The sequence below is a fragment of the Takifugu rubripes genome, chromosome 16, assembly GCF_901000725.2.
Source record: "Takifugu rubripes chromosome 16, fTakRub1.2, whole genome shotgun sequence".
NCBI lineage: Eukaryota > Metazoa > Chordata > Actinopteri > Tetraodontiformes > Tetraodontidae > Takifugu > Takifugu rubripes.
The window spans coordinates 5,502,476-5,528,061 of NC_042300.1; the positions used below are offsets into that span (position 1 = coordinate 5,502,476).

Genomic DNA, 25,586 nt, shown 5'->3' on the forward strand with positions numbered 1-25,586 from the left:
GGTCATTACTCATACCAGCTTTCTGAGCTCACGTCTGTTACCTTTAGCCACAGGTTTGGTCATTCCAGCCCTTTTGGTGATCGTAATGTGGCTGGATTAACACAAGGAACATTTGCTTGGAAGAAATCACAAACTAATTTAGCGTCAGGGGTCAAAGGTCAACACCACAGTGACCTATTGCCATCAAATTATTTTATTCAAATGCCTGTAGTGAAACTTTCCACGAACTTTCTTATATTATACAATAAGCAGTGCCTCATGAAAGTAAATTTGAAATGCCTCCTTCGCTTGGTACATACCAGAGGCCCGTGGGCGTGAGTGACTTGTTCCTAAATGGAGAGACGGCACGGCTTCACCAGTCCCACCACCCTTCCTAATGCTGACCTTTCACTTCCTGACACAGCAGTTGTATTTAACACATCCACGTGGCCCTTGTGACCTCACACACAGATAAGCACAGGGCTGGCTTTGTGTCTTCCATGGTTTCTAAATGATCAGGGGTGTAAAGCAGTTTCTTCATGAAACAATACCGTGTTTGGAGTTTGTTTGCTCGTCAAAAGCCTATCGCAACATAATAATTGGATGTGTAGGATTGCGCAATCAATTTCAGGCATTATGAACTGTGCCCGTCTAAAATTAGAATTTTTAAAATAATGACTTGTTGGTTCAAATATTCAATATTGTGATCTCTATGGGAAAATAGCGCATATTCACACAGTTAAAACAGCAATAAGCAAAGAAACTTCCACGTGACATTAACTTTATCTTTTATTTCAAAATAGTCTCCCAACAGGGTGAAACTCAAAGAAGATCAGAGGGCCCAAAGCCAATAGAGCCATCTAGAACAGAAGCACCACTCATTATTGCTATGTCACTCTGCTGCAGGACAAGAGGATGATTAAAAAGGAGAAAAAGAAAGCAGGGTGGGGGTGAAGGTGGAACTCAACCTAATCAAACACAGACACTCACTCCTGCACACAAGTTTACAAAAGGAGCTAAGGGAAAAAACAGTGGTGGTGATTCTAACACTAAATGTTCTCAAGGAAAAGCGGCAGATGTTCTCCACGACGACCATGAACCCCTGTTACAAACCGCCAGGACATTATCCCAAGTGCCAATAATGATCAGAACCGTAGTATTCATGATTTGGTGAGGCATGGTGGAGAAGATCAGCAACTGTTAGGGTTTCAAAAGAAAAAGCACGCCATTTTCTCTCGCTTGCTGGTGACACAGAGCGGAGCAGGGGGAGGAATCGAGCCAAACAGGTAGAGGAGCTGAAGAGACTTCTTGTTGTCTGAACTATCACAAGTCTAAAAAAAATTCAGCAATGTACAAAAATCCTCAGTAAAAAAAGATGCTCTGCTGCCATGATGTCCGAGGGAGTGACGGGGCAGGGGCGGCGGGTGCGCCGCGTCTTTACGCCTGCTCCTCATTCGCCTCCTCCGCTGCCTCAGTTACCTGGGGAAGAGAAGAGCAGGATGTCCATCAGACACGGGCCGGAACTCAGCGGGCCCCATGGAGCAAACCGCAGCTTTTGCTTATCAAGCTGAAAGTTAAACAGGTGAAACATCATGTGCGTTCCTGATGGATTCTTCTGCCTTTGACGGGCCTTTGTCATTCTCTGGATAACTTTTATTCTATTAAATGGATGATGAGTAAACCTTCCGGATGTAGCTGCTAAACCCTTATATCCCCTAATACATACAAAATCATCAAGTCCCCCCAACATTATGCATGTTTGTATGCTAGTTATAAGCCAGGAAGTGGTTAACTGAACATTTGTGGTTAACAATGTTGAAAACTATAACAGATATTAACATTAATCCGATTAACATTAGCCTGATTAGCTCCTAGTATCAATCCTCTATCAAATTCTGAGCAAGAAATTGAATGAGAGCTTGAATTGCACTGAAACACATCTGGGGTCCCAAAGTCCATGAATATTTTGCTGTCGTTGGCATTAGCTCAGGAGGGGAATGAAACGTTATGTGAGCGACACACGCAGATTTGGTGTTTGGTATCACACTGATGGCTAAACACTTACATTACAATTAATAGAGGAGCAAATGTTATGTCTGTGGTACATTTTTGTAACCATGGTTTCATATCAGCATATTTAATTTTTTTTTAAACAATCTTTCCCCCTCTAATTATATGTTGCTTCATTTTTCCAGCAGTTGCTGTCTGCAAACATACAAACGAGCACCTCTCTAATTTTCTAGAGCAATTAACTGTAGCACTGATGGCACAGAGTATTTTCTAAAAGCCACAGTACTTTTAGGATGGATTCATTTTTAACTGTTTTAAACGAATGTGGTGAATGCTAAATGAGGATGTCTACACGTGTACGTGGAGGAAAAAAGGGTATCTTCACAAGTCCCTGTGAAACGTATAAATCTGGTGTTCTATTTCACATATATTGCAAAGTCCTTTTCCCTCCACAAAGTGACTAAAACACGGCACACCGAAGCAAAAGCGTTAAATTAGTGGCCAAACTCACACTCGGCGGACACGTTAGAAACACACCATCATACCCTTAACTCTGACTGTGTCACTCTGCCCTCTCACTGACATCAAGGAGGGAGCCATGCTTCTGATGGACGACACGCTAACAGATGGACGAGACACGTAGATCTGTGTGTTGTGTGTGTGTGTGTTAGCATGCATGTGTAAGAAAGTGTGAGTCCATGTTTATAACACAATCACAATGGGGGAAAATGGGTTATTTTCTTTTTCTTAAAACAAAGGTACATTTCTCCCCTCCTTCCACCCCCCATACCTCATTCTTGGTCTCTCCGTTCTGGGCAGCGCTGGCATCTTTTTTGCCCTTTGTGGCACTTTTCTTTACCTTTGCCCCCTTATCCTCGTTCTGTATGGAAGATAAAGCATATCCAGCCTCATGACAAAAGCTCAGTCTCGCATATTTAAAAATAAAAAATGAACGATTCTGGTTTCTTGCCTGTAAACTCCATCTATCTTTGGTTACTTAAATGACATTAACCTTTGTTACCCTTGATTTAAATGTGCCTAATTTGCGTTCCATCGTTACAAAAGGTATCCTCCTTTTAAAGGAACCCAAGCCGTGTTGTCTTTTGGTTGTTTGTTTTTGGGTTTTTTTGGTAAAATAAGTTTACCACACACTTGCATGAGATAGAGCAGTAATGAATAGTGCGCGCGTGTGTGTGTGTGTGTTGGGTCTGCACCTTGCCTGCTGGCTTCTTGGGTTTGGGCTCGGCCTTTGGTGGAGCAGGTTTCTGCAAATTTGCCAGAGGTCAGTTAGTTGTAGTTTCAGAGAGACCTGAATAAAAACATATGAAGGCTTCCAAACCTACTTAAAACTGTATCAGGGCTGACAGCAGGGAAGGGGAGGCTTGGTGTGATGCCACCATCTACTGCAAATATCTGAGGACTTTTATTTTTAAAAATTTCCTGTGATATTCCTCAACCCAGATCAGGGACTAGGTCAGATGGGGGTTTGAATTCTGCTTGTTCTTTGTGAAAAGAGATTTTCATGCTCCTTCATGTCACCGACATCACCCTGAAGAGAGGACCATATGATTCTATCTTAGAATCTCTTTTTTATTGGATTAACACCGCATATATAAACAAAACTGGGGTGCTAATTTTTTTTAAAGATTTATTTTACAAAATTAGTTGTATCATTGACATAACCCTCGCGGGCATTTAAAAGGTAAAGGAAGAAGTATTAAGGAGGGAATCATGCAAAAGTAAAGTTGAACTTCCAGAAACTGTTGGCAGTGTAACATTTTGGGTAGCACCAATGGAGTCAAAAGAACGTTATGTTGGTCGGAAAAAAGAGGAAACAGTGTGGCTTCCTGACTGTTTCCACAAGTCTTAGATATACTAACTAGCAGCTAGCTACTAGAATGATACTTGTGTCTATTAACACAGGTATACAACAGCTCATTGTAGTTGTTCAGACTTTTCAACATTATTTAAGAGGAAGAAATAATCATTAATTTTCCACAAACAAATCTTATGTGTAAAAACACATAATGTGTCCAGCTAGACTAAGAAACAGCATGGGATTAAGCAACTGTTTCTAAATTGAGTTTGAACGAATATTGGGAAGTGAGCAAATTTGTGTCTTTTAATGATACAGCAAAATATTTAAGTGATGAGAATTTGCATTTGGACAAATATATTGTCCATACACAAATAAATGGTGTAGCAAGTAACAGAATTTAGTTTTTGGTCTCCCAAGATATTAAACTGTTCTGGAACAGATGACATGCAAAAGCACAGATAAAGACATGATGTAGATGGTACAACACAGATAAATAGACACGGCCTTGTTGGCATTTAACCACTAAAATAGGAGGGAAAACATATGAGCAGGATTGGATATTTACTATCCATCAATTCCTTTTAGGAATTCATGTTAAGCAGCGAAATGCTTTCATGTCAATGATGATGCAGCCAACAAGGTGTTTCAAAGACGATTCAGACGGACAAGGACAACAGGCATTGAAACATGCACACCCGCCCAGATCGGATCCTCACAGAGAAGGTTCATGGAATTTCTCTCAGCTTTATTCAAATCCTTAAAAACGGTGAGGACGTCATTCTGAGCGCGCGTAACACAACACAAACAAGACCGAGGAAGAAGAGGACAGCAACAGAGGTGAAGACAGGGGAGGGGAGAGCAAAACTTACCGCTAACAGTCTCTCGGACCTTCTCATGGGCTACCGGAGGAAGAGGTGGTCAAGAGAGAGAGACAGTCACAGTAAGGGAGAGAGAGACAGACACACATATCAGTTTTACCTCTGCAAGCTGATCTTCACCTGATCTGATTGGTTAGTATGCTACTCATCGTTCTGTCATGAAGCTAGTCCCTCACACTCACACACACACGCACGCGTTTAAAACACAGCACACAGACAGCACAGCACACACACTACACACTCAAATCATTTACCTCTTGTTTTGTCACTTTAGGGGCCTCCTTGCCCTCGGAACCCTCTGGAGACTGCTGGAAACGCAACAGGGAATAGAGATGTTACCATGGATCAAGACCTTTAAAAGTTTGTTTTTTCCCCCCAAATTTCTTTTCATGATTCACTATAAGAACCTTGTAACAGGTAATAAACGTACATTTACCTGATGGGCATAAAAATGTAAATGCATGATTGATTTTGAAAACATTTTTAAATTATTTTTACTTTTTGGCAATTAAAATCTCATGTTTTCTGGGTCCTAATGGGTCAACGGAAACGTGCATTTTTCTTTCTCCATACATAAATTACATTTTTTAAAAACACCATATTTAAAATGGCACAAAGCAAGCATTATCTGACCTCCGAATAGTCCGATAAAGGAATTTTACAGTCAAAGGCTGACTGAGAGCCGGAGCGCTGCCATCCTAGGAACGGCAGGTGAGCTCATGCTCACACATTCTGCTCGTAGGTAAGTGAAGGCAGCGCAGGAAAGTCTGCCATAATCGCGAAGAAAAAAGGTGGGGGGGGGGCCCTACTGGCGAGCCTGCAGGTTGGCATTCTCATCATTTGCATGTGGGCGACCTCCGCCCCTGGAGGCCTCCCATTCTGTCCTCACGGCGGGAGCTGAGCAGACAATGGCAGTTAGGGGTTGTAGAGAAGCGAATTTCCACGTATGCACCGATACAAAGCACCGGAGCAGCGTTATTTAGTTAGTGTCACGGCCTCTTTTTAACCTGCCCATTGTCTCTGATCCCCTCTTTCTTTATTCCTTTCTCTCCATCCGGGTATGGATTTGCTAAATCGGCTTGGCGGCGGCGACTCTTTTATTACCTCCGGACATTCAAACTGCGGCAGGGCGGTTATTAATATTATTTGTATTATTATTATTATTTTATTCGCTGTCGGATTCCACATTTTTTACTATCGACGGGCTCTAATCAATTCGGGAAAGGCACCCACAATGTTTAATCACGCACGCCTCCAGGGATTTACGCATGCATCCATCCGGCGGTTCCCGCTGACATTCAGCAGGGCGCGCAGCGGAGGGAAGTGGCATGTAAAAACGGCCACATAACCGGCCATTGGGACGGACAGGGGGGCGCGTATGCTATGGAAGGACACCAAATGCCAGTCGTGTCAGGAAACGCATCGGGCGAAGGGCCTTTCAGAGCAACTGAAAAACTTTGGCATCATCTCACCTGCCTCGACGTCGCCATACAAACCACGCACAGCTTTTCTTTCCCCCCTCTCTCAAGCGAGAGCAAAAATCCAACAGTGAAGTGAAACTGGCGGGTCAGACTGCACTCACCTTTCTCTTCGGCATTTTACGCGTGAATTATTCTTCACCGAGTGTGGGGTCAAACCCGAAAGTCCAGGAGAGGAATTTAAACTACCTCGAAATACAGGATCAATATCTGAGCACCCTCGATAATATGTTGATTATATGCACTCCCCAAAACTCTATACCTCCCACCGCCATTGGGTAGAGGGGTCAAAATCCTATCACTCGCTGACTTCTGATTGGCGGGTTCCTTCTCCATGTAAATGGAAGGGCTGCTCTCATTGGTCGGGGTTTATCAGAGGAGGGGTGGGATTGGCTGCGCGCTCTTTGTGCGCAGACGACGACGGCTGAGGGGGAAAGTGGAGACGGGCCAATGAAAAGGGAGGCCGACCCTCGGTGGATCTGGGTAATGTAGGATGCCAGCGAGAATGTTGTAAATAAAACACAAAGGACCAGAAAGAAGGACACAATGGCACAATGTCGGCCATAGACGAGCTCCAGAAGAGCTGCCGGGCTTTGTGTCCAGGCGGCTGCCCCCCTTTGCTGTATAGAACCAGAGCAATCATGCACCGACCATACAAGGGGACAATTTAAATGATCTCCTGCAGACACATTTGGCCTTTGGTGATCAGTTTCATGTCAAAGAACGGCACTCTCAGGGCGTTAAATACATTGTTTTTTTTTAATTCCATTTTATTTTACTGAGCTTTGCTCTTTAGCTTTCTTATGAAGCCTTAAAATGGTTATAATCTTGACCTGAGTGCAAATTTGCCAACATCAAATGTATGTCTTTAAATCGAAAGAAGACAAGGTCACACACTCATGATTGATTCCTTTTTATTCTGCTTATTGTTATCAGTTCCAACCCTTACATGTACCAGCCAAGGTCACAACAGATGACCTCAGAATCAACCTGAGCCACGAACTTCAACAGTGAGATGAGTTCTATGGCCTTTAATTCTGTATCACGAGCCTTACCTAACTCTAGAAAACTATAGGCTTCAGCACCAATATGAACAAGTGGCACACAGCAAATCCATTTTAGACATTCATCAACCACAAAGGTGTGTGTGTGAGTGTGTGTGAGTGAGAGAATGGTCAGAGCTTTCCTGTCCGAGCAAACAAAAGCGCTTTGGGTGTGAATGCAGGGTTTCAGGTGCCCAACCAGAACACGCAGGTACCTCTGTGAATGTTCCCACATAGGGTCCCACCCTCAGGGAACACACAGTCCATGACGCTCACGTAGCACATTAACGGACATGTTAACCAGTCAGCGCCACGGCGAAAACATCGCTGCTTCAGGTTACACACTCTCAATGTTCAGGACAGCTTGTTGGTCACGTTTCCCTTTGGTTGAACATCGTTCATTCTGATTCTGATGCATCAAAGATCCACAAGACTGGGTCTGTGTCCAGCTGCTGTAGTGGATGTTAATATTTCAGTTGCTGCTTGTTTGATAAAATTGCTTCACTTGAATTCCTAACCAATGTGGTGATTATGTTTACCCTTTTCAAAGGTTTCAAATGTAAGTCAACTTGCAATTATTTGACTTATAATGGGTTGTAAAATGTCATCCACGCAGTACAATGACAGCCCAGTTAGTAATTGATCCCAGATGGAATAAAAACAAATAAAAAAAATCAGCACTAAAACAATATTTACCTTGGCCATTTAAACGGAGGAAAAGAGCATAAATAAATACATGGGAAATGTTGTAAATTTTCAGGGTTCTTATAACCTTGTGAGCTTCTTTATTTGCAGTATGCCGTCTACACACATGTTCCAGATGTTGACCACAGGTTTTTGTTGTCAAATTTACAGAGCAATATTACTGAATGACTTCTGCATTAAAATTTCACATTTGCCTTTTTTATAATATTGAAATCCTGCAAAACCCAATTTCGTATTCTACTCATCAGAATATACTTTGAGCACGCAACTGTCTCATCTCTAACTTCCTGTTTTAGCTTCTTGGCTTTTTATTTGTCACATGATCATCTCCAACCTGTTTGTAACTCAGTTTTCTAACCTTTTTTATTGACACGGGACAGCTTTAGTCACAGGCTACAACTATGGACTCTTTATGAGCAATTTACGAGCTTCTAGGTGTTTAAAAATGGCACAACACCAACATATCATGCAAACAATTGTGTTTAATCCACATGGGGGAGAAAAATGCTCTTCTGTGATCTGATGTGTTTTTGAACTTCTGCTTTTCATTGATGAGTTTAGGAACTTTTGCTCTTCTGTCATGTGTTTATGAACCTCTGCTCTTTTTGATTTATTTAGTAATCTCTGCTCTTTTGTAACGTGTTTATGAACCTCTGCTCTTTTGTGACGTGTTGATGAACTTCTGCTCTTCCGTGATGTGTTGATGAACCTCTGCTCTAATAACGAGTGGCGTCCTCCTCGGGATATTACTGACACCTTGTGGCCATTATTTGTAACTAGCAGAATTCGTGCTTCTCATATTATCATTAAAATCACCGATTTTGATTTTTTTTCCACAGAAAACTCTTTTCTAGTTCTGATTTAATCATAATGCATTGATAAAAAAATATTGTTTCAATGTAACACTCCCTCATTTTGCAGAGCTAACATGCACGTCTTAGTGGTGGAAACAAAAATTCGCCGGTATACACTAATCTTATCTTGCTGAGAGAAGCATATTTGCAACATTTTTGTTTGTTTTTTTGCAACTGGACCCCCCCTCCTCCTTCCCTCCCTTCACCATTCCTCGCTCCACATTACGTCATTGACGCTGATTTTAGGGGTTGCAGCTCTGCGTGAGGCGCAGAATGCACTCATCGGTGACGCCGGGCAGCTTTGTGTCTTCAGATCATCTCGTTCGTGTCGCCATGCTTCAGTAAAACCGACTAAAGGCTAAAATCAGCTGTTGGGGTTGATAGGCGGGACTTCCTCTGGGCACACGGGCAGAATATCTGTTTATCTCGCTGTGCAAGCCCGAGGCGAGCGTGCGCACTGTCGGAGAACAAGGTAGGCTCGTTGACAGCTCAAGAGCGTAATAATATTTGCATTTACTTCAGCCTCTGTGACCTTTTGGAAGCTGTGTTCTTCTGTTATTTGTGCAGCGCAGCAGCCAAAGCATTGAATCCGGTCCTGAGAGAAGATGGCAATGATCAATATAATCGGGCTATTCTAAACATTAAAATATATTTTAATGGCGTCATTCCCGTTCCTGTCTACACGACAATAATCTCTAAAATTCCAAATTCACTATTAATCTCTATAAAATCGGCTCTATCAAACAATTGGAGTCATTATCAAATGGAAAGGATGTCGATTGTAACACAGTAATAACTATGTTACTAAATGCAACAGCTCATATTACTGTATTCTTCTGACAACCCAGAATTTACGGTCAAACATGACTTAGCTTGATTGATGACATGTTAAAGACAACATTACAGACTGATGATGAAAATATATATGAAAACATGAGTCTTACATTGTTTTTCCTTGGCACAATCTTTAGCTTAGCTTCATGGAGCTTTTATCTGTTGAATTAATATTAATTTTATTTTGACCCAAATACAGAAATAAGGCCCACTTTCCTACACTTTGCAAAATCAAAGCACTGTTGCACCGGAGGCATTATTAGCTCTTTACTGGTGTAAATGGGAGGGCAGAGCTGTAGTGTCGAGTTACTGTTCATGCAGCAAAACCACAGATGAAATCAAGTAAAATACCAGTTGCAGTCGGCACTAGTGTAGCAAACAGGAAGTGGAGTCAACACCTCCCCATCTGCTGATATTTATGGGCCCCCTGCAGGACGGTATTTAGAAGAAAATGTGATCAAACTGGGCCACAATAACCATAAAATATCTGCATATAAATAATTTCCTGTGTCATCTTTATCATGTCCAAATCATCTGCAAATCCTCTTTCCCTTCTGTGGGTCCTTTCTATAGGCTGTCTGTATGAGCTGCACTATGCTGAGGTGGTTGCTCCGGGGAGGCTGCAGACCTCTCGTGGGCCTGTGGGCCTTGCTGCTGCCTGTGGTCTCCTCACACGGCCTGCAGCAAGACGCCCTCACGGAGGGCCGGCCCAAGCTGCTGCTGGTCTCTTTCGATGGCTTCCGTTGGGATTACGTGGATCGGGTCCCCATGCCTAACTTCTTCAGCATCATGAACGACGGGGTGATGGTGAAGCAGGTGGAAAACATTTACATCACCAAAACATTCCCCAACCACTACACCTTAGTGACAGGTTTGTACGCTGAGACTCACGGCATCGTGGCCAACGAGATGTTCGATCCGGTCCTAAACCGGTCCTTCTCCATCGAGACGGAGACGATGTATGATCCGCAGTGGTGGGAGGAGGCAGTGCCTCTGTGGGTGAGCATCCAGAAGGCTGGAGGGCGGAGTGGAGCAGCTATGTGGCCGGGATCTGATGTGAAGATCCGTGGCGTCTTCCCCAATCAGTTCCTGCGGTATAACGCTTCAGTACCTTTTGAAACCAGGGTCGAGAGGATTATCCAGTGGTTCTCCGCACCCAAAGAGGAAGCGGTGGATTTTGGCGTTCTGTACTGGGAAGACCCGGATAAGAGTGGACACCTCCTTGGCCCTCAAAGTCTCCTCATGGACGCTGTCATTGCCGGGATCGATGAAAAGCTCGGCTTCCTCATGAACGAGCTAAAGAAAGCTGGGATCTATGAGAAAGTCAACCTTATCGTGACCAGTGACCACGGGATGGTGCAGCTGTCCCCCGATCACATCATCGAACTGGACGAGTACGTGAGCAGGGACCTGTACACCTGGGTGGACAAGAGTCCAGTGGTGGGAATCCTGCCCAAAGAAGGTACCAGTGGAAATCCCATCATGATTAGTTCTGAGCAGACTAGGTTAGCATTTTCATACACATGCTAAAAAATGCAAACGCAAATATAGCTGAAAGACATGAGCCGGAGGGAAGAACCAGCTAACCTGGGACTGTCCAGTACTAAATCTGCAAACAACAGTTCCATTAATTGTGCTCATAAGCTTAGTATTTCCTCCGTGACAATCTTTCATGGCTGTGTTTTACATGCTAAGGAGCTACTGGTTACATCTCCATGTTAATCTTACAGACATAAGTCTTCTTAAATGAACCTATAACACAAAGCATAACAGGACTGTTAAAATGTGGTTTTTGTGCCCGTGGACATCGCGTCTTTGCTGTCCTACAGGCAAGCTGGATGAGGTGTACAGCAAGCTGGTGGATGCAAACCCGAACATGATGGTGTACAAGAAGGAAAGCATTCCTGCACATTTCCATTATCAGCACAACAGCAGGATCATGCCGATCCTGTTAGAGGCCAAGGAGGGCTGGACCATCATGCAGAACAGATCTGGAACCTTTCTGTGTAAGTACATCATTCACCTGTTTGGTTTTTTAAAAAAAACAAAAAAACAGGAGGTTTGTCTTTTCTATTAATAGTTTCTCTGGAGATTTTGGTTCAGCTTTATTTTACAAAGAAACACAGAGTCTCGTTTCTTTTATTTCTCACGGATTTCAGAACTGTTTTTGTTAAAATGGTTGCCAGAGAGTCACGGAAGCTGCCAATAATAGAAGCGTAGATATTGTTTAAGAATTCTTCCTGTCCATTTCTCTTCTCTCCAGTGGGAAACCATGGGAATGACAACACTTTACCCAGCATGCACCCCGTGTTCATAGCCCGCGGGCCAGCCTTTCGCCAGAACTACGTCAAGTCTTTCATGCGCTCCGTTGACCTTTACCCTCTGATGTGCCACATCCTGTCCATCCCAGCTTTACCAAACAACGGTTCGCTCTCAAACGTCAAGGACCTGCTGTTACGAGAGCCGACTCCGACTGTGCCGAGCGCTCGGCTGCGTGTCAAAGACAACTCCTACGCCCCCCTGGTGGGCTCTCTGATGGGCGTGGCGATGGTGTTGGGCTTCCTGGTTGTCTTTATTAAACAAGTGACCCTCAAACAGCTGCCCTCGCTGAAACACAGACGCAGGGAGATGTCGCAGCCCCTCCTGCAGGACCTGCACCTGTAGCCGAAGATGGCAGTAAAAAAGCGGAGGTACCACTCCCCTGGTAGCCTGCTCGGCACAGAAGCACCCCCTAAACACCTTCGTCGCGCAGCCAAATGTGATTGTACTGCTGTTTCTTTATTAGTCGGATTAGACTAATCTGATGGAACCTTCCAACAATGTCTAGACTGCTGACAGGAAAATGTCTGGGGTGTGCTTCTGGTGCAGAGTGAGTCGTTTTAGAAAACATGCGCTTTAGAGTGACTTGATTTTGTGGATTTTTAGCTGCTCTCATTTCATTGTTGTCATGCAGTAAAAAAAAAAAAGAGTGAAACATTAAGATGTGATTTTTACACGTAGGAACCCTTGTTGGCCAAAGCCATAAATCAGATAACAGATAAAATCAGTGTCAGTGTTACAGAAATATCCGTATTTCTCGATGAGTTTTCAAAGTAATTCAAATTAAGAGATTGATATCCAGCTATCGGTTGGTTTTTAATTGGTTATATCATTGATTTTCTTTTTAAAGCCAAAATGACAAAATGATCTGGCTTCTTTACTCTTCCCTCTCAGTTGAATATTTCATCTTTGAGAGCATCTTCCTGGGCATTTTTCAATCAATTTTCTTCTAGTATTGAAAATTTTACAGGCAATTCAATTTGTTAATCAAAATAAGTGTATGCAGATTGTTTAATAATGAGCAGAATTGTGTTTACCAAAGGATTAGCTAAAATGCTAGGTATCGAAACTGTGACAGAATTAATTGATTAAGTAAACAAGTGTACCTATTTAACTCACAGTGGGAGTTAATCAAGTATTGCATTTAAAATATTTATGTTCAGTATGCTTAAAAACAATTCTAGATTACCGTTAAAGGAGCTGAGTTGAAGAAAATTCTCGGGCAAGAAGCAATAAGCCTGCGCAGGTTGAGACAATCTTTCATGGCATTTATGGAGTCACGCTCGTTTGCACACTAAAACAGAAACGACCTGCAGGGTGCAGAGCAGCAAAAGCCTGACGGGAGAGTCGGCAGTGGTGGGGGGAGGAAGGGGGCTTCCAAAGTCTTCAGCGCTCTCTTTGAAGCACACTGACACGACAGTCACGGTGCATCGCCACCAGGTGTTCCACGTGCGCGTTGTACTAGAAGCTACTATGATTTATTAACCAAGAACCTTCAGAGCCTTTTACAGCCAGTGTAATGTAGCTCCAACAAATCGCCAACTGTGAAAGGTTCTGCTTGGAATGGAGCCTGTTTCTGCTGAGTCGGGGTTTTCTGAACCTCCTCCCGCAGCAGTGTGTCCTACTACTCTTCATGTGAGTCCTTCATCAGTTCCTCGTCATCATTCTCGCTCTTCAGTGGTCAGAGGCCCTTTAAACGAAGAGGAGAAGTTGTGCATTTGTTGTCATCACTTTTTTTAGCCTTTGTGCTGTGGAGATGACTTGTTCTGCCCTTCTGTTCATAAATGTTGACCGTCAAGAGCCATTTGTTGGTGAAATGTGAAGTGCCCTTGCTATTAGCCAGTATTTCTCTGTTGGATTGTTAAGGGAGTCGTCGAGGAGACCTTTGTGTCGTACCTTTGCAGGAACCGCTCCGCTGATTTGCACTAGTGGATGGAAACTCTTTGGCATTTTTACATTGTCTATGATTTGCACCTTCTCTTCTTGCTGTTGTCGCTTGAAAATAGTTAAAAGGCCGATGCCAGAAAGCTTTGAATAAGCTGTATGTAAAATCTAGTAGAAACCATCCGTGCGAGTCAGACCTGGCTTATTTTACACCGTCGCTCAAGATAAAAACATTTTTCTCTTTCTGCTTTTAGGTGCACTAAGAATTGTGTCCGAGAAAAAGACAGACATCACTGTGATATATGCTTTTTACTAAATTTTGATTCACTAATTGAAAATATTTCTCTATAAGATGTCTTGTTTATGAAAAATGAGTGTTGTCTGATAATTTTCTTCCTACTAAATGCTTAGATTTAATTTGGGATTGTAAAAACATTTGATATTTCAGTAGAATGAAAGATACAGAACTTGAATTTGATCCTCAAATGAACTTTGTTTGCTGTCTTGATGCAGGTGGTCCTCTGAGATTAAAACGACTTGTGTGAAACTGAGTCGTGTTGGTTTCTTTTCCCTCCACATTATAGTTTGTTATTCCTGTATTTGTGATGTCCGGATCATCCCTCAGATCTGCAGATGCATCTGTCATTAAGGCTTTTATTTTGTAGGGGAGAAATGAAAAGACATTTCCATTATTTTTCATGTTTATTTTGGGGTTTTTTGCTTGCTTTGCACAATGCAATGAAGCCATTTCTTATTTATTTACAAAAAGAACTAAAGTGCAACCACTTCACACCATCAACCCAACAACTGTTTGTCTCTTTATGTTCACTATTAATTAAAATAGTTAATTAATAGCAAGAGAGAACGAAAAGAGAACAACAAGACCATTAGGGGATTCAAGCCTTCTCACTTCACGCAGTACATTTTAACAAAGATAAAAAAGAATGTTTTATGGGCCCCATAAATCTTTGGAAAGTTCCTCCTGTTCAGGCTGGAATCATTCCTCAAATCAAAGTTGGGAATTGCGAAAGTGTTTAAAGGCTTTTGAAGCTTACGGTGACACTAATCAATTATAGGTGACGTTGAGGCACTGCCAGCCTTGAAGGTACAATCCTGTTTTCTGCAAATCTCACTGCTTAACTTGTGGGATCAAAGGTCTTTTATGAGTGATCGCTGGAATTTGGCCCAGCCAGTCAGTGGCAGGCGGACGGTGCACACCAACTTCCCCTCAGCTCTCTCCTCCAGTTGAAAGCCCAGTTCTGCCACAGACCGCGCACGGAGAATCATGGATAACATAAGTGACAATGAGAAAACGGTGCGGGAAGAGCGCGGCCGAGGGTCTGACAGCTCTCACTCATCAGAGTCTGATCATGACAGCTCAGGTGAGGCGGTGGTGCAGGTGCACAGCCCGGTGCAGGTGCACGCCTCCGCGGACGAAGAGCGCAGCTCTCCCGACTACATGGAGACCAGAGACAGGGAGGAACGGAGCAGATCCTCTTCTTCATCCAGCGATGACGAGAAGGAGAAGGCAGAGGAAGAGGCGGCGGCGACGCCAGCTGTGGAGCCGCTGGAGGAGGTGAACGGCGAGGCACACGATGGGTCCCGGCGCTCTTCCTCCTCTTCCGCCTCTTCGGCTTCTTCGGCCTCACCTGCGGATCCCTGCGACGACCCGCCAAATCCGCCAAGGCTGGATGATGGAATGGAGGGGCTGCTGTTGGCGTTCAAACAGCAGGAGTCGGTGCAGCACAACGCAGTAGCTCTGGACAAGGTGACTCTGGATGCGTCCGCAGATCCGAGCCAGCCGCTGATCACCCTGTTCGTCAAGGTGAGACATGTGCAAAGGTCGGCACCACACGAACAAACGGCTTTTTGTTGGTAAAAGCAAGAGCTTTTGTTGACTTTCTGCTACCTGAGTACTTATTTGAAAAGTTCCTTATTCGCTCTGCACACCTACACTCGCTTAAACAACCGTGTTACGCAAGATGTAGTCAAATATGCAGCTTCTAGGAAGCACCAGGCTTTTACCTTTATGGCATAATATATGACATACATTTGAGTTAGAACTTTTTTTCTTTAAAATTGCATTACGGTATTTAATTGTTTGCCATACACACGTTTACCATATTTACTGAGCTTAATTTTGTGTACTTTAGGTGGTAACTATTTTGCATCCTCATATAATGAGACAGGAGTGGCAAAATAAGAAAATAAAGTAGATCCAACCAGCAACAAAAAGCAGAACTGCCTGGCGTTAGTAACAAATGTAGCTTTTCTTGCCTCATTTTCTTAGTAATTGAAAGATTGAAACATGCTAATTCAAGTTTACAGCAAACTTCAACAGAATCTGATCAGAAATGTGTGTTTTATGTATCGCGTTCATCGCCATGACGATTAACCTCAGGTTTGTCTATAAACAGGGAAATCTCTGCCCGTGACTTTAATCCTGAGGCAAGCTGATGTAATTATTAACCTGTTTACTGTACGGCCATAGAAGCGTGGCCATAGAAGGGCTGAGCTGAGCAAATGCAGTTGTGTGTGTGTTGTAGTGAGGGCAGGCTGCAAGCGTGGCTATCAGTAAAAGCAGGGGTCACTTGATTGGGCAACACAGATTGAGTCAGCAGGCTGCAGTGAACGAGCCCTGTTTGAACTTCAACAAGGCCCCGTAAAAAGAACAACAGGGATAAAGTGTGAGTTAACCTTAAAAGGGAGACTGAGGGGACTTTTTCCTGCAGGTAGTTGGCCATTTCCCCTAGGATAAGATACAGCTTTGTCAGGATTTAGGACTGGTCACGTGCAGGAGGCCAGAAAACACGTAAATTCAATACAAAAGGACAAGAACCCCCTCTCAGATATGTTATCTTAATGATATTATGACGATCATCGGTCATAGTTCAGTCTGACACCATAGCTGGCCTCTTCCTCTAACCGCCCTACCCAACACCCTCCCTCCCTCTCTCCCTCCCTCCTCTGGGTCATTTCCCAACAGTTTAATCTCAAATAACAGCAATAAACCAAAGCGAGTATGGTCTGATGTCACCATAGCTATCACCACTATCACTAAACAACACAGTAACGTGGGGGGGCCTCTTCTCCACCACGGCCACGACCAGCTTTATATTGACAAACCGGGCGGCTTGTGAGGAGAGTTCTATCGTTTTCAGCCAGCTCGGCCGTGAAAAGCCAGGAAGAGTCTGTTACTGTTTGATGTTTGGGTGAATGATTAGCCCAATGAGTGAGGAATTTGCCTCCTTTTGTTTCATGAGGTCATCACTTTGTAATGATTCGTGTTGACCTGCTGGTTTATTGGGGATAGAAAAGAAGGTCTTGGGTTGCGGGATTAATTAAATCTGTTATATAATGCACCAACATCAAAAGAACTGATGTTTAAAAATGTAATTAAAGTGTAATTAATTATAAAGTGCATAAAGAAAAAGCGCTATTAGTTCTTCTGGGTCTCCTGTTTGAAATATTATACATTTTCATAAATATTGTTTGCACAACAAAGATGCACAAATAGAGAAGAAGAAGAAGAATCCCATCCTAATATCCTGATGTATGTGGCCATTTTTATCATCCTTTCTGCTTTTAGGTCTTTGTTTCAATAAATATAAAAAGAAGAGGTTTGGGGAAATTGTATTACACTCATGCGTTTGAATCACTGGGTCCGAATTTTGTAGTTAAATGATTTGTAGTTGAAATGAAATGTGGTTAAATTTGATTTTCTCATCCCGTGGGATCGATGAAGCTGTCAAAATTTTAACTTTAAGTCAAGTCCCGAAATCCTTAAAGTCCACTTGCTCCCAGATCAGCAACATGTTTCTGTTTTTCCTTTGGCCGCTTGTCCGCCCAGATTGTTGTGATTTGTTTTGCAGACGTGTGTCTTATTCCAAAGGTAAAGGAGCCTCAACGCTCCTATCTCACTGCAATACCGCACATTTGCTCACAGGTTCACACATCCTGTTGTAAACAGAATTTGTGATGTTCATGGCAGAAGTGGATATTTGTCTCATCCTACATTTCTATACGTTACATTTGCACCCAAATGAGCAAGAGAGAGGTTTGTGCTGTAAGTTGTTGCGGCAGCCAGGAGAGGGAGCTGCTTTATAGAGAGAAGAAACTATAGTTCAGGCTATTCCATCCCTCTGCTTCATTCTGATTTCTCCTGGCATTAAAATGGATATAATAATTATTTTCAAAGGCTTTTACCTCAGAATTTGAGCAAACGCTGTAGCCTAGTTTGTGCAGATATTTCTAGCCCGCCTGCTTTTATTTTTATTGGCCTATATACACGCTGTATTTTTCCATAAATGAATGCCAGTCCTAAAACTGAAGCATCTAATCAATAATTAAGGGAGGATCACCTCTACGTCGCCTGCTGTTAATCAATGATAGCCTATGTGTCAGAACATACTAAATATGGATTATGTTGCACGCAGAGTGATAAAATGGGACCAAATGAGATAACAGGAGAGGGTGGCATGTGTGTGAGGGGGCAGGTTGGTGACAGAGAGCGGAGGGGTGAGGGATGGAGCTCCGCCCCCTGGATTAGCAGACTGACACCTGTTTACCTCTGTGTCAGTCAGAAACGGTCGCTCTGCTCTCCATCTGTGTCCAAATCAGAACACAGGGTCTCAGCGTGACACACGCCAGATTTCAAGGCTGCGTTTAGACGACCAGATCATAGTGGCTGTCCGGAAAGGAGGGACGGAAAAACCCTCAGGGATCCCCAGAGAGGACCATCCAGAGAAGAGATCCTGTTTTTACTTGTTTCTGGAGGATGTAGACCTCTGAGGATGAGCAAAGTTTTCTAGCTTTTTTATTTTGGGAAGGAAAAAGACTAAAGGAACAGTAGGAGCAGGCATCATGTCTACTAAAGTTATTCAGGACAAAGACCCTGATATTGAGCTTTTTGTCAAGGTAAGACAGCTGTGTGGAATGTGATGATCTAGTAGACAGAGACACATTATGAGCAGGATTCCCAGTGAAATGCCACCAGTATGTGCTGGAAAGCTCATGTAATCCAAGAGGAGAGATGTGGTTTCACTGGTAGGTTGACCCAGGGTCAGTATGACAGTGATACTGGAGATGCATGTGGATAGATCTGACATTGATCCCATGGGCAATGGTGGATCTCCTCATTCAGAATTTAAGTCAGCCCACAACAGAATTGACCAAAAATGAGAAATCTTTATCAAAAATGTTGTTCAGTTGTTCAGAGTCCTGTGGGAGATGTCAGAGGCAGGTGATTCTCCAGGTCCTGAGGCAGGTGGAAAACCTCCGCACTGCCTGGGTGCACTGACCCAATTATCCTCCTCAGCTAACCCACCTCCTAGGAAACCGATCGGCTTGGTAACCAGCTGGGCTGCATCAGTTCAGGTGCCATCGTTGCGTTAAAACCTCTGCATTCACAAATTTGAGATGGTTTAAAATGCGAAACCAGCCTGTTCAACAGGCAGTAACGATGTGTTTGCTCAGTTTTTATTCACATGTCTTAATTAAATTAGTGGCAAAACACATATCAAGTGCTGAAACGATGAATAAAGCCACACCGAGGGCTCAGCCCGACCATGGGGCCAGGTTTGTGTGTGTTTGTGTTCTAGATGTTGATTGGCCATTATCGGCGTCCCCGTATTGTGTTACTGAGGTTGAGCGGAACAATGCGCGCACAGAAGCGTCACATGAGCAGAAGCATCAATGGCTGGCACGCATACAGTCGGCTCAGCTACTTTTGTAGAACGTGCAGCTCTGTTTCTGGTCTTTGCCACATGCACGGTGCATGTTCCACAGCACATGCTATGTCAGGTCTGAAGTGAGCTCTGTGTTTGTCCTCTGATCTGATGGAAACTGAAGTCAAATGTGTAAAACGGAAGAAACCTTCTCCATTGTTAAATCTGGGCTTACCCCACTGACCTCGGGGACAGTGACTCGGGGCCGTGAAGCCTGGAGCTCTGACCCTGCGTTCTGTGTCCTCCTGGCCAGTGAACCATGTGATGGAATCAGCATGTATAATTCAGCTGCAGCGGGGCGGGGGGGCTCAGGTGTCACCACTCTAGCATACCTGTGCTTATATAACCACACATTATGCATATTAATTAACTGCCTGATCATATAACATCTTGCCTTCTGCTGCCTATTTTAATATTTTGTTTTTACAAGTTATATATTTCCTGGTAGTTCTTTGGTTTTTCTTTACGACTTTTGGTTGCAACATTTATAATTATAGTGCTGATTTCAATATTATTTATCATTCCCTTTACATCATTTTAAATGAGGAAAAGAGAATTTTAGCTTTCAAAACATTGATTCAAGACAGCGAGAAAATCCTTTTTTTGGTCCTTGGGCCCATTTTTGTGCATGTATTTTGATCCCCCCATTCCTTCCCCCCACACAGGCAGGCAACGATGGAGAAAGCATCGGCAACTGTCCGTTCTCTCAGCGTCTTTTCATGATCCTCTGGCTCAAAGGGGTCGTGTTCAACGTCACCACCGTCGACCTGAAAAGGTGGGAACTCCTGAAATATCCAGCCTAAAAGTGCACTGATGCTCTCACTGGACGGCTCACTTTTTGTGTGTGTCTGCCCTTCAGGAAACCGGCCGACCTGCACAACCTCGCTCCGGGGACGCACCCGCCCTTCGTGACCTTCAACGGGGAGGTCAAGACTGACATCAACAAGATTGAGGAGTTTCTGGAGGAGATGCTCAGCCCTCCAAAGTAATCCAACTTTAATTATGCTAGTTATGCTTTTGGTTGGATTTCAATGTTGAACTTCAGGAAATCATTTAGCCCAATAAAAAGGCAAATGTGTGCTACTTGAAGACTGATCGAGGAATTTTAGGATTTTGTGGTTGTTATAAATCTTTTGTGAATGAAAGTGAAGAAAAAAAAGAATAGCTTGAACTGCAGCCAGAAAAGCTGATAAATGCACTTAAATGAACCAGCGGCTGCAGAGAAAATCTCAGCTTTGTTGAACTGTTCCTTTTTGTTCTTTTATTGCATTTTTTTATACATTAAAAATGGACCTCGGTGTGCGGGCGGCCCGCGTGTGTAGCGTGTTTCCAGCCGGAGCCAAGCTCCAGTTCAGGTGTTAATGCTAACCAGATGGTTTATTCTGACTGTGTCTCCTTCCCCTGCCCCCCCGCTCCCCCCGTCTCCTCAGGTATCCCAAACTGGCGGCCAAACAGAGAGAATCAAACACAGCTGGAAATGACATCTTCGCCAAGTTCTCAGCCTACATCAAGAACACTAAACTCGACGCCAACTCCGGTGGGCCACTCATTTTCTGTCCTTTACACGCTCAGGGAACACTTGGAGTAGCTATTAACATGTTCCTCCACTAGGCTGTAGCAGAGAACAGTCTTTGAGTTCTGCTGTGGCTGACGCTGCGCTGTGCTCCACATCATTCTGGGGTTCCTTCACTCACCCCCTGAGCAGCATTTCATGCATGCTTGTGTTGTGTAACTTGTGTGTAGCTCTGGAGAAAGGTTTGACCCGAGCCCTGATAAAGCTGGACGACTACCTGAACAACCCCTTGCCTGACGAGATCGACGCAGACAGCTTGGAGGAGCAGAAGTTCTCCACCCGAAGCTTCCTCGACGGGAACGAGCTCACTCTTGCAGACTGCAACCTGCTGCCAAAACTGCACATAGTTAAGGTAAAAGAAGACGGGACAAAATATGCAGAAGTTCTTTTAAAAAAAAAAAAAAAAAACCCAACCCAATTCATTTAACACCATCTCTATGGTGCTTCTGCACTGAGCAGCTTGCTGCTATCATGCTAAGCTGAGGATAGCATTTCCCTTAGTTACCCACTCTGTTGAGGATGTAAAAATGTTCTAGGCCCACTTTGCCGAACCACACAAAGAACTTCATAAAAACCAAACAGTTATGTTCAGCAGTGATTACGGATGCACTCAGTAATGATTATTTCAGATGGTGGCGTGTGGTTGCCTGTCAAGAAGACTGTAAGCATTTTATTGGCGAGAAAGTTTCACATTTCACTAGTGACTGCATTGAAAGGCAGTTTCTGCAAACACTGGGAGTAAAGACAATAGTGGCAATTTGAAATGCCAGGAATGTCACCGAAGGTCAGGCGTGGTTTACCCTTAAGAGCTACCCAAGATGGCAGACATGGTTGGCTCATGCAGCTGCTACCAAAGACAGTTCCAGACCCAAGATTGTTCGCTGACAAATTTTTTAATGTGTCTGCCATGTGGATGCTGGTGCAGACCCGTGGCATCTGGGGAATTGTGGTGGGTCTAAGTTCGTTTATTCTTATGCAAGAAGTCAATGTGATTGCAGATTACGTACTGTTGAATCTTGAGTCAAACTCATTATAAAATAGAACCACTTTTGAAGGCACACATCTTTAAAATATTCTTCACTTCACAGGAACAGTGTGACTTCAAGTATTATTGCAGTAACAGCATGCGACCAGCAGGGCGGCAGTGTTTGCACAATGTCAGTTTAGCTCAGGGACCCTCTGTTAATTTTACCATTAGGAGCTTTAGTAATAAAACATGATGAAATGGTTTTTAACTAATTTAAATCATATTCATTTTTTTACTTGAAAAGACGTGAAACCACAAACAAAAAAACCATACCAACGCAGCTTCGTCTTCTCTTCTAGGTTGTCGCTAAAAAGTACCGCAACTACGAAATCCCCTCGGAAATGTCTGGCGTGTGGCGATACCTGAAGAACGCCTACAAACGCGACGAATTCACCAACACCTGCGCCGCTGACGCCGAGATCGAGATGGCCTACAAAGATGTGGTGAAAAGACTGGCCAAGTAGCGCAAATCAAATAGCATAATGTAAAAAAAAAAAAACCAAAAAACACCAAAAAAACAACCCCATCTTTACTTTTCAACCCCAATTTTGAATCTTCCCCCGTGGTGTGTTGAGGATCCAGGAATTTTTTTGTCTTTAATCGTAAAGGTGTCAGACGCTGCTGACGCGGTGGATTTCAGTGATTCAGTAAATCAGGTTGCAATGACAGAAAGAGAGGAGGAGAAGCCCATAAATTCAGGACAATAATTCACATCTTTAAAAGTCGATGTTGTGAAAAGGCACGTCGCCTTTTTCAAGCAAACATAATTGCGTCTGTATTTATTTCTCATCACACAAAGCTCTCTTTCATAAAGTACAGTCCACCGATCCAGAAGCTTTTACTGCCGGTCTCACTTTCTCCCGTTATTTATTCCTCAGCTCTCACAAGTCTGCTCAGGCTCTGGTGTTTATTATCAAACTCCCGGGGAGACACATTGATCCATCTACGGATGATGATTGAAAGAAAATGTTTGCTGAATGTGACCAGATCTGCAGGTTCATTTTGATCGTCATCTCTCATCGTTGGCGTTACCGTTCGGGTTGATTTGGAACCAAAACAAAATCGTTTCAAAGGCTTGTTTGTTTGAAAGGAGAAAATTAACTCTGACAGCTTCTGTTTTAAACTGTAACGGGATATCCTGGGGCACATTTTATATGGAGGTATCAAAAATCCATGCCAAAGGAAGAGGGGGGGGGGGGGCTGGTTCTTAAAAATGTATTGCAGGGCGAGCTGAGGAGACATTTGTTCTGCCTCCGGCTATTAGTGTTCAGTCAAGGTATTGATTTTGTCTTAAGTTACACATGATATTATGAAAGGAAAGGGTATTTATTTACCAGCCCCAATCAAGCCTGATTAGGTAGAGCCATTAGTGCTGTGATGAAAAGCATCTTCCAGGCCAGGTCCACAATGGTCAGGAGCCCTGCCCTGCGGCCCCTCATCAAAGAGACATTTCCTCCATTCTGGGGAGTCCGTTAACATCCACAAGTCCGGGGTTCAACTTTGAAACATCCATTGTCCGGGCACAAGAGGGTTGGAAACTTGTCTCGGGGCTTATCGTCTTTGGCTTGGTGTCAGGCTGCAACTGTTGTGAGACGATCTTGAGGAACCATGAAACTCTTGTGTGGTTTGGACAAACATCTGATATGAAACTGGAGCATGATGACCGTGAGCCATGCTCATTGTGAAGCTCTGCAAATAAAATAATATTTTCACAGTCCTGTTTCTGGTTCCTTTCCTTCCCCCCGTTAGGTGATCAATCAGCAGTGATCCTCGGTGCGTCTCATTGATAACAGAATCGGCTGCTGGTCTTCAGATCACGGTCCTAATTTGACTGCGGCGCCGCCCTTTCTCTCCATCTATAGGAGCAAAAGAAAGAAGAGAGAGTGATGGCCGCTGACAGCTTTAAATAGAGGCTTCCATGCCAGGGATCAAACGCCATCCCTCTTCTCCACTCTCTCATTAAGACGGAAAACCCAAGCGCCGCCATCCGATCTGTCTCCATTTTCCCCTCAAAGGAGTCTAACTTAAAAGATCTGCGCCTGTCGGATTTACAATGGTGGGCGAGTGGTGTTTACTGAGACGCGGCCGTGCCAGAAACAACAGTCAAAGAAAATAAATGGAGCCTGCCTAGTGTTTCCACAGGAGTAAGGAAATATGGAGCAATACTTGTGCCTTTCTGTTTGGTAATTAGTACCTAAACATCCTTGTCCTTGGATTCCATCATTCACATCCAACATTTCTGCGAGCTGGATAATATACAGTGGAGCATTAACGTCAAACACGTCTGGTTACGGGGCCTGGCGTGCCACATTAATCTGTTATTTCACTCCCAGCGGATCTACCAATCGCTGGCCTTGGCTCGGCCACCGTAGCACAGTCGCTCCATATAGGCTGACACGGACTCACACACTGTGTACTTATAGAGTCCGGCTTAGAAAAGCCTTTTTCAGCTGACGCATAAATTGTCTAAATTGAGTCTTGCTCTGAGACGCGAGCTGATTAAAACAAACTGGTGCCTTTTGACGTGTGAGGACCCACCAGAAACAGACCTGTGATCCAATTAAGGGCCAGACCCATATTTTTGGAACCACCACAGAGGCCTCACTGCACCCTCAGCAACTACTTGCCTCCATATTACACCCAGGAGACACACACGCCCACACACACACGGGATTCAGACGGAGGTATTAATTTAACTCATAATATCTAAAGTTTGACTGAACCCTAACCCAACACTCCCCCGTCTCCCAGATGAAAACTCATTTTCGACCAGGTTTGCATATATGGGACACCAAGGAATGGCTGGTACATGTAATGCTGCCCTGGATCATAGTGGATCTACCTTCAGCTGCTGCACCACTGTTGTTGATAGACCAACAGGGTGGGGGACAGGGTTAGGACTCTAATGCGGGTGATCAAAGCAAGGTGTAAGACACACTGATGGACAGGCTCAACTAAACACTGGGTCTTCTAAAGCACACCAAACACAGAACCAGCATACATGTTCCTAGAGAAGGGGGGGGGCAGCTTTTATAGGCTGGGGAGAAGCGAGACAACGACACACAGGTGAGGCAGGACAGGTGAGCCAGTCACCTGAACACTTGGTAGAAACGGAGCTTTACCACTTCAATGCATCTGTTTTTGCATTCACAGGTTTGTTTTGAAGCTGAAGCGGACACTGATAAGCACATCAGCTAAAGCTCCAGAAAAGAAGAAGATATTTTAGAAAGGAAAGGATGTTTCGAGGCGGTTTCAGTCGCTGACTGCAGCTAAACTGTCACAGAGAGGAAGGTTTTGCAGTATCAGACACTTTTTCAAACCCTTAACAACGACGCTAGCCAGAAAATGATGTAGTTCCTCTCCCAGTTCGAATGAAGCTAAACAAAATTAATGTTTTTTTTAAAGGAGAACTTGGGCTGTGATGTTGTTTTGATAAGTAACCATTTGGCTCGATTAG

The 25,586-nt window shown here is 43.8% G+C and overlaps 3 protein-coding genes across 6 annotated transcripts; 2 read left to right on the forward strand and 1 right to left on the reverse strand.

The window, feature by feature from the left end:
- Positions 1 to 750: 750 nt before the first annotated feature.
- hmgn3 (high mobility group nucleosomal binding domain 3) lies at positions 751 to 6,466 on the reverse strand. Of its 3 annotated transcripts, XM_029849090.1 has the most exons (7): positions 6,269 to 6,455; positions 4,941 to 4,994; positions 4,678 to 4,707; positions 3,204 to 3,254; positions 2,780 to 2,869; positions 2,535 to 2,634; positions 751 to 1,458 (listed from the first exon to the last, which is right to left on the reverse strand). In XM_029849090.1, the coding sequence occupies exons 1-7, from the start codon at positions 6,281 to 6,283 to the stop codon at positions 1,451 to 1,453; spliced, it is 348 nt and encodes a 115-aa protein (XP_029704950.1). In that variant the 5' UTR covers positions 6,284 to 6,455; the 3' UTR covers positions 751 to 1,450. The 3 variants fall into 3 exon arrangements, with proteins under 3 accessions (XP_029704950.1, XP_029704951.1, XP_011615358.1); XM_029849091.1 differs by lacking the exon at positions 4,678 to 4,707 and having other exon boundaries at positions 6,269 to 6,466; XM_011617056.2 differs by lacking the exon at positions 2,535 to 2,634 and having other exon boundaries at positions 6,269 to 6,448.
- Positions 6,467 to 8,998: 2,532 nt separating this feature from the next.
- enpp5 (ectonucleotide pyrophosphatase/phosphodiesterase 5) lies at positions 8,999 to 14,352 on the forward strand. Its single transcript, XM_003976146.3, has 4 exons — positions 8,999 to 9,238; positions 10,174 to 11,062; positions 11,430 to 11,606; positions 11,864 to 14,352. Exons 2-4 carry the CDS (start codon positions 10,183 to 10,185, stop codon positions 12,262 to 12,264), a joined length of 1,458 nt encoding a protein of 485 aa, XP_003976195.1. The 5' UTR covers positions 8,999 to 9,238; positions 10,174 to 10,182; the 3' UTR covers positions 12,265 to 14,352.
- Positions 14,353 to 14,833: 481 nt separating this feature from the next.
- Positions 14,834 to 23,843, forward strand: clic5b (chloride intracellular channel 5b). 2 transcript variants are annotated; one of them, XM_003976145.3, is made up of 6 exons: positions 14,834 to 15,628; positions 20,195 to 20,304; positions 20,389 to 20,514; positions 20,960 to 21,066; positions 21,273 to 21,454; positions 22,429 to 23,843. In XM_003976145.3, the coding sequence occupies exons 1-6, from the start codon at positions 15,089 to 15,091 to the stop codon at positions 22,591 to 22,593; spliced, it is 1,230 nt and encodes a 409-aa protein (XP_003976194.1). In that variant the 5' UTR covers positions 14,834 to 15,088; the 3' UTR covers positions 22,594 to 23,843. The 2 variants fall into 2 exon arrangements, with proteins under 2 accessions (XP_003976194.1, XP_029705186.1); XM_029849326.1 differs by lacking the exon at positions 14,834 to 15,628 and adding an exon at positions 18,395 to 18,720.
- Positions 23,844 to 25,586: the final 1,743 nt, after the last annotated feature.

What these genes read in the sequence shown, in the direction of transcription:
- hmgn3 (XM_029849090.1), bottom strand. An exon ending in CTAAAGTGACAAAACAAGAG is followed by an intron (nt 4,708 to 4,940) that starts GTAAATGATTTG and finishes TTCCTCCGGTAG; the next exon opens with CCCATGAGAAGGTCCGAGAG. An exon ending in CCAAGAAGCCAGCAGGCAAG is followed by an intron (nt 2,870 to 3,203) that starts GTGCAGACCCAA and finishes TCTTCCATACAG; the next exon opens with AACGAGGATAAGGGGGCAAA.
- enpp5 (XM_003976146.3), top strand. Translation starts at nt 10,183, where the DNA reads ATGAGCTGCACTATGCTGAGGTGGTTGCTCCGGGGAGGCTGCAGACCT. An exon ending in GGGAATCCTGCCCAAAGAAG is followed by an intron (nt 11,063 to 11,429) that starts GTACCAGTGGAA and finishes GCTGTCCTACAG; the next exon opens with GCAAGCTGGATGAGGTGTAC. An exon ending in CAGATCTGGAACCTTTCTGT is followed by an intron (nt 11,607 to 11,863) that starts GTAAGTACATCA and finishes TCTTCTCTCCAG; the next exon opens with TGGGAAACCATGGGAATGAC.
- clic5b (XM_003976145.3), top strand. Translation starts at nt 15,089, where the DNA reads ATGGATAACATAAGTGACAATGAGAAAACGGTGCGGGAAGAGCGCGGC. An exon ending in ACCACCGTCGACCTGAAAAG is followed by an intron (nt 20,305 to 20,388) that starts GTGGGAACTCCT and finishes TCTGCCCTTCAG; the next exon opens with GAAACCGGCCGACCTGCACA. An exon ending in CAAAACTGCACATAGTTAAG is followed by an intron (nt 21,455 to 22,428) that starts GTAAAAGAAGAC and finishes CTTCTCTTCTAG; the next exon opens with GTTGTCGCTAAAAAGTACCG.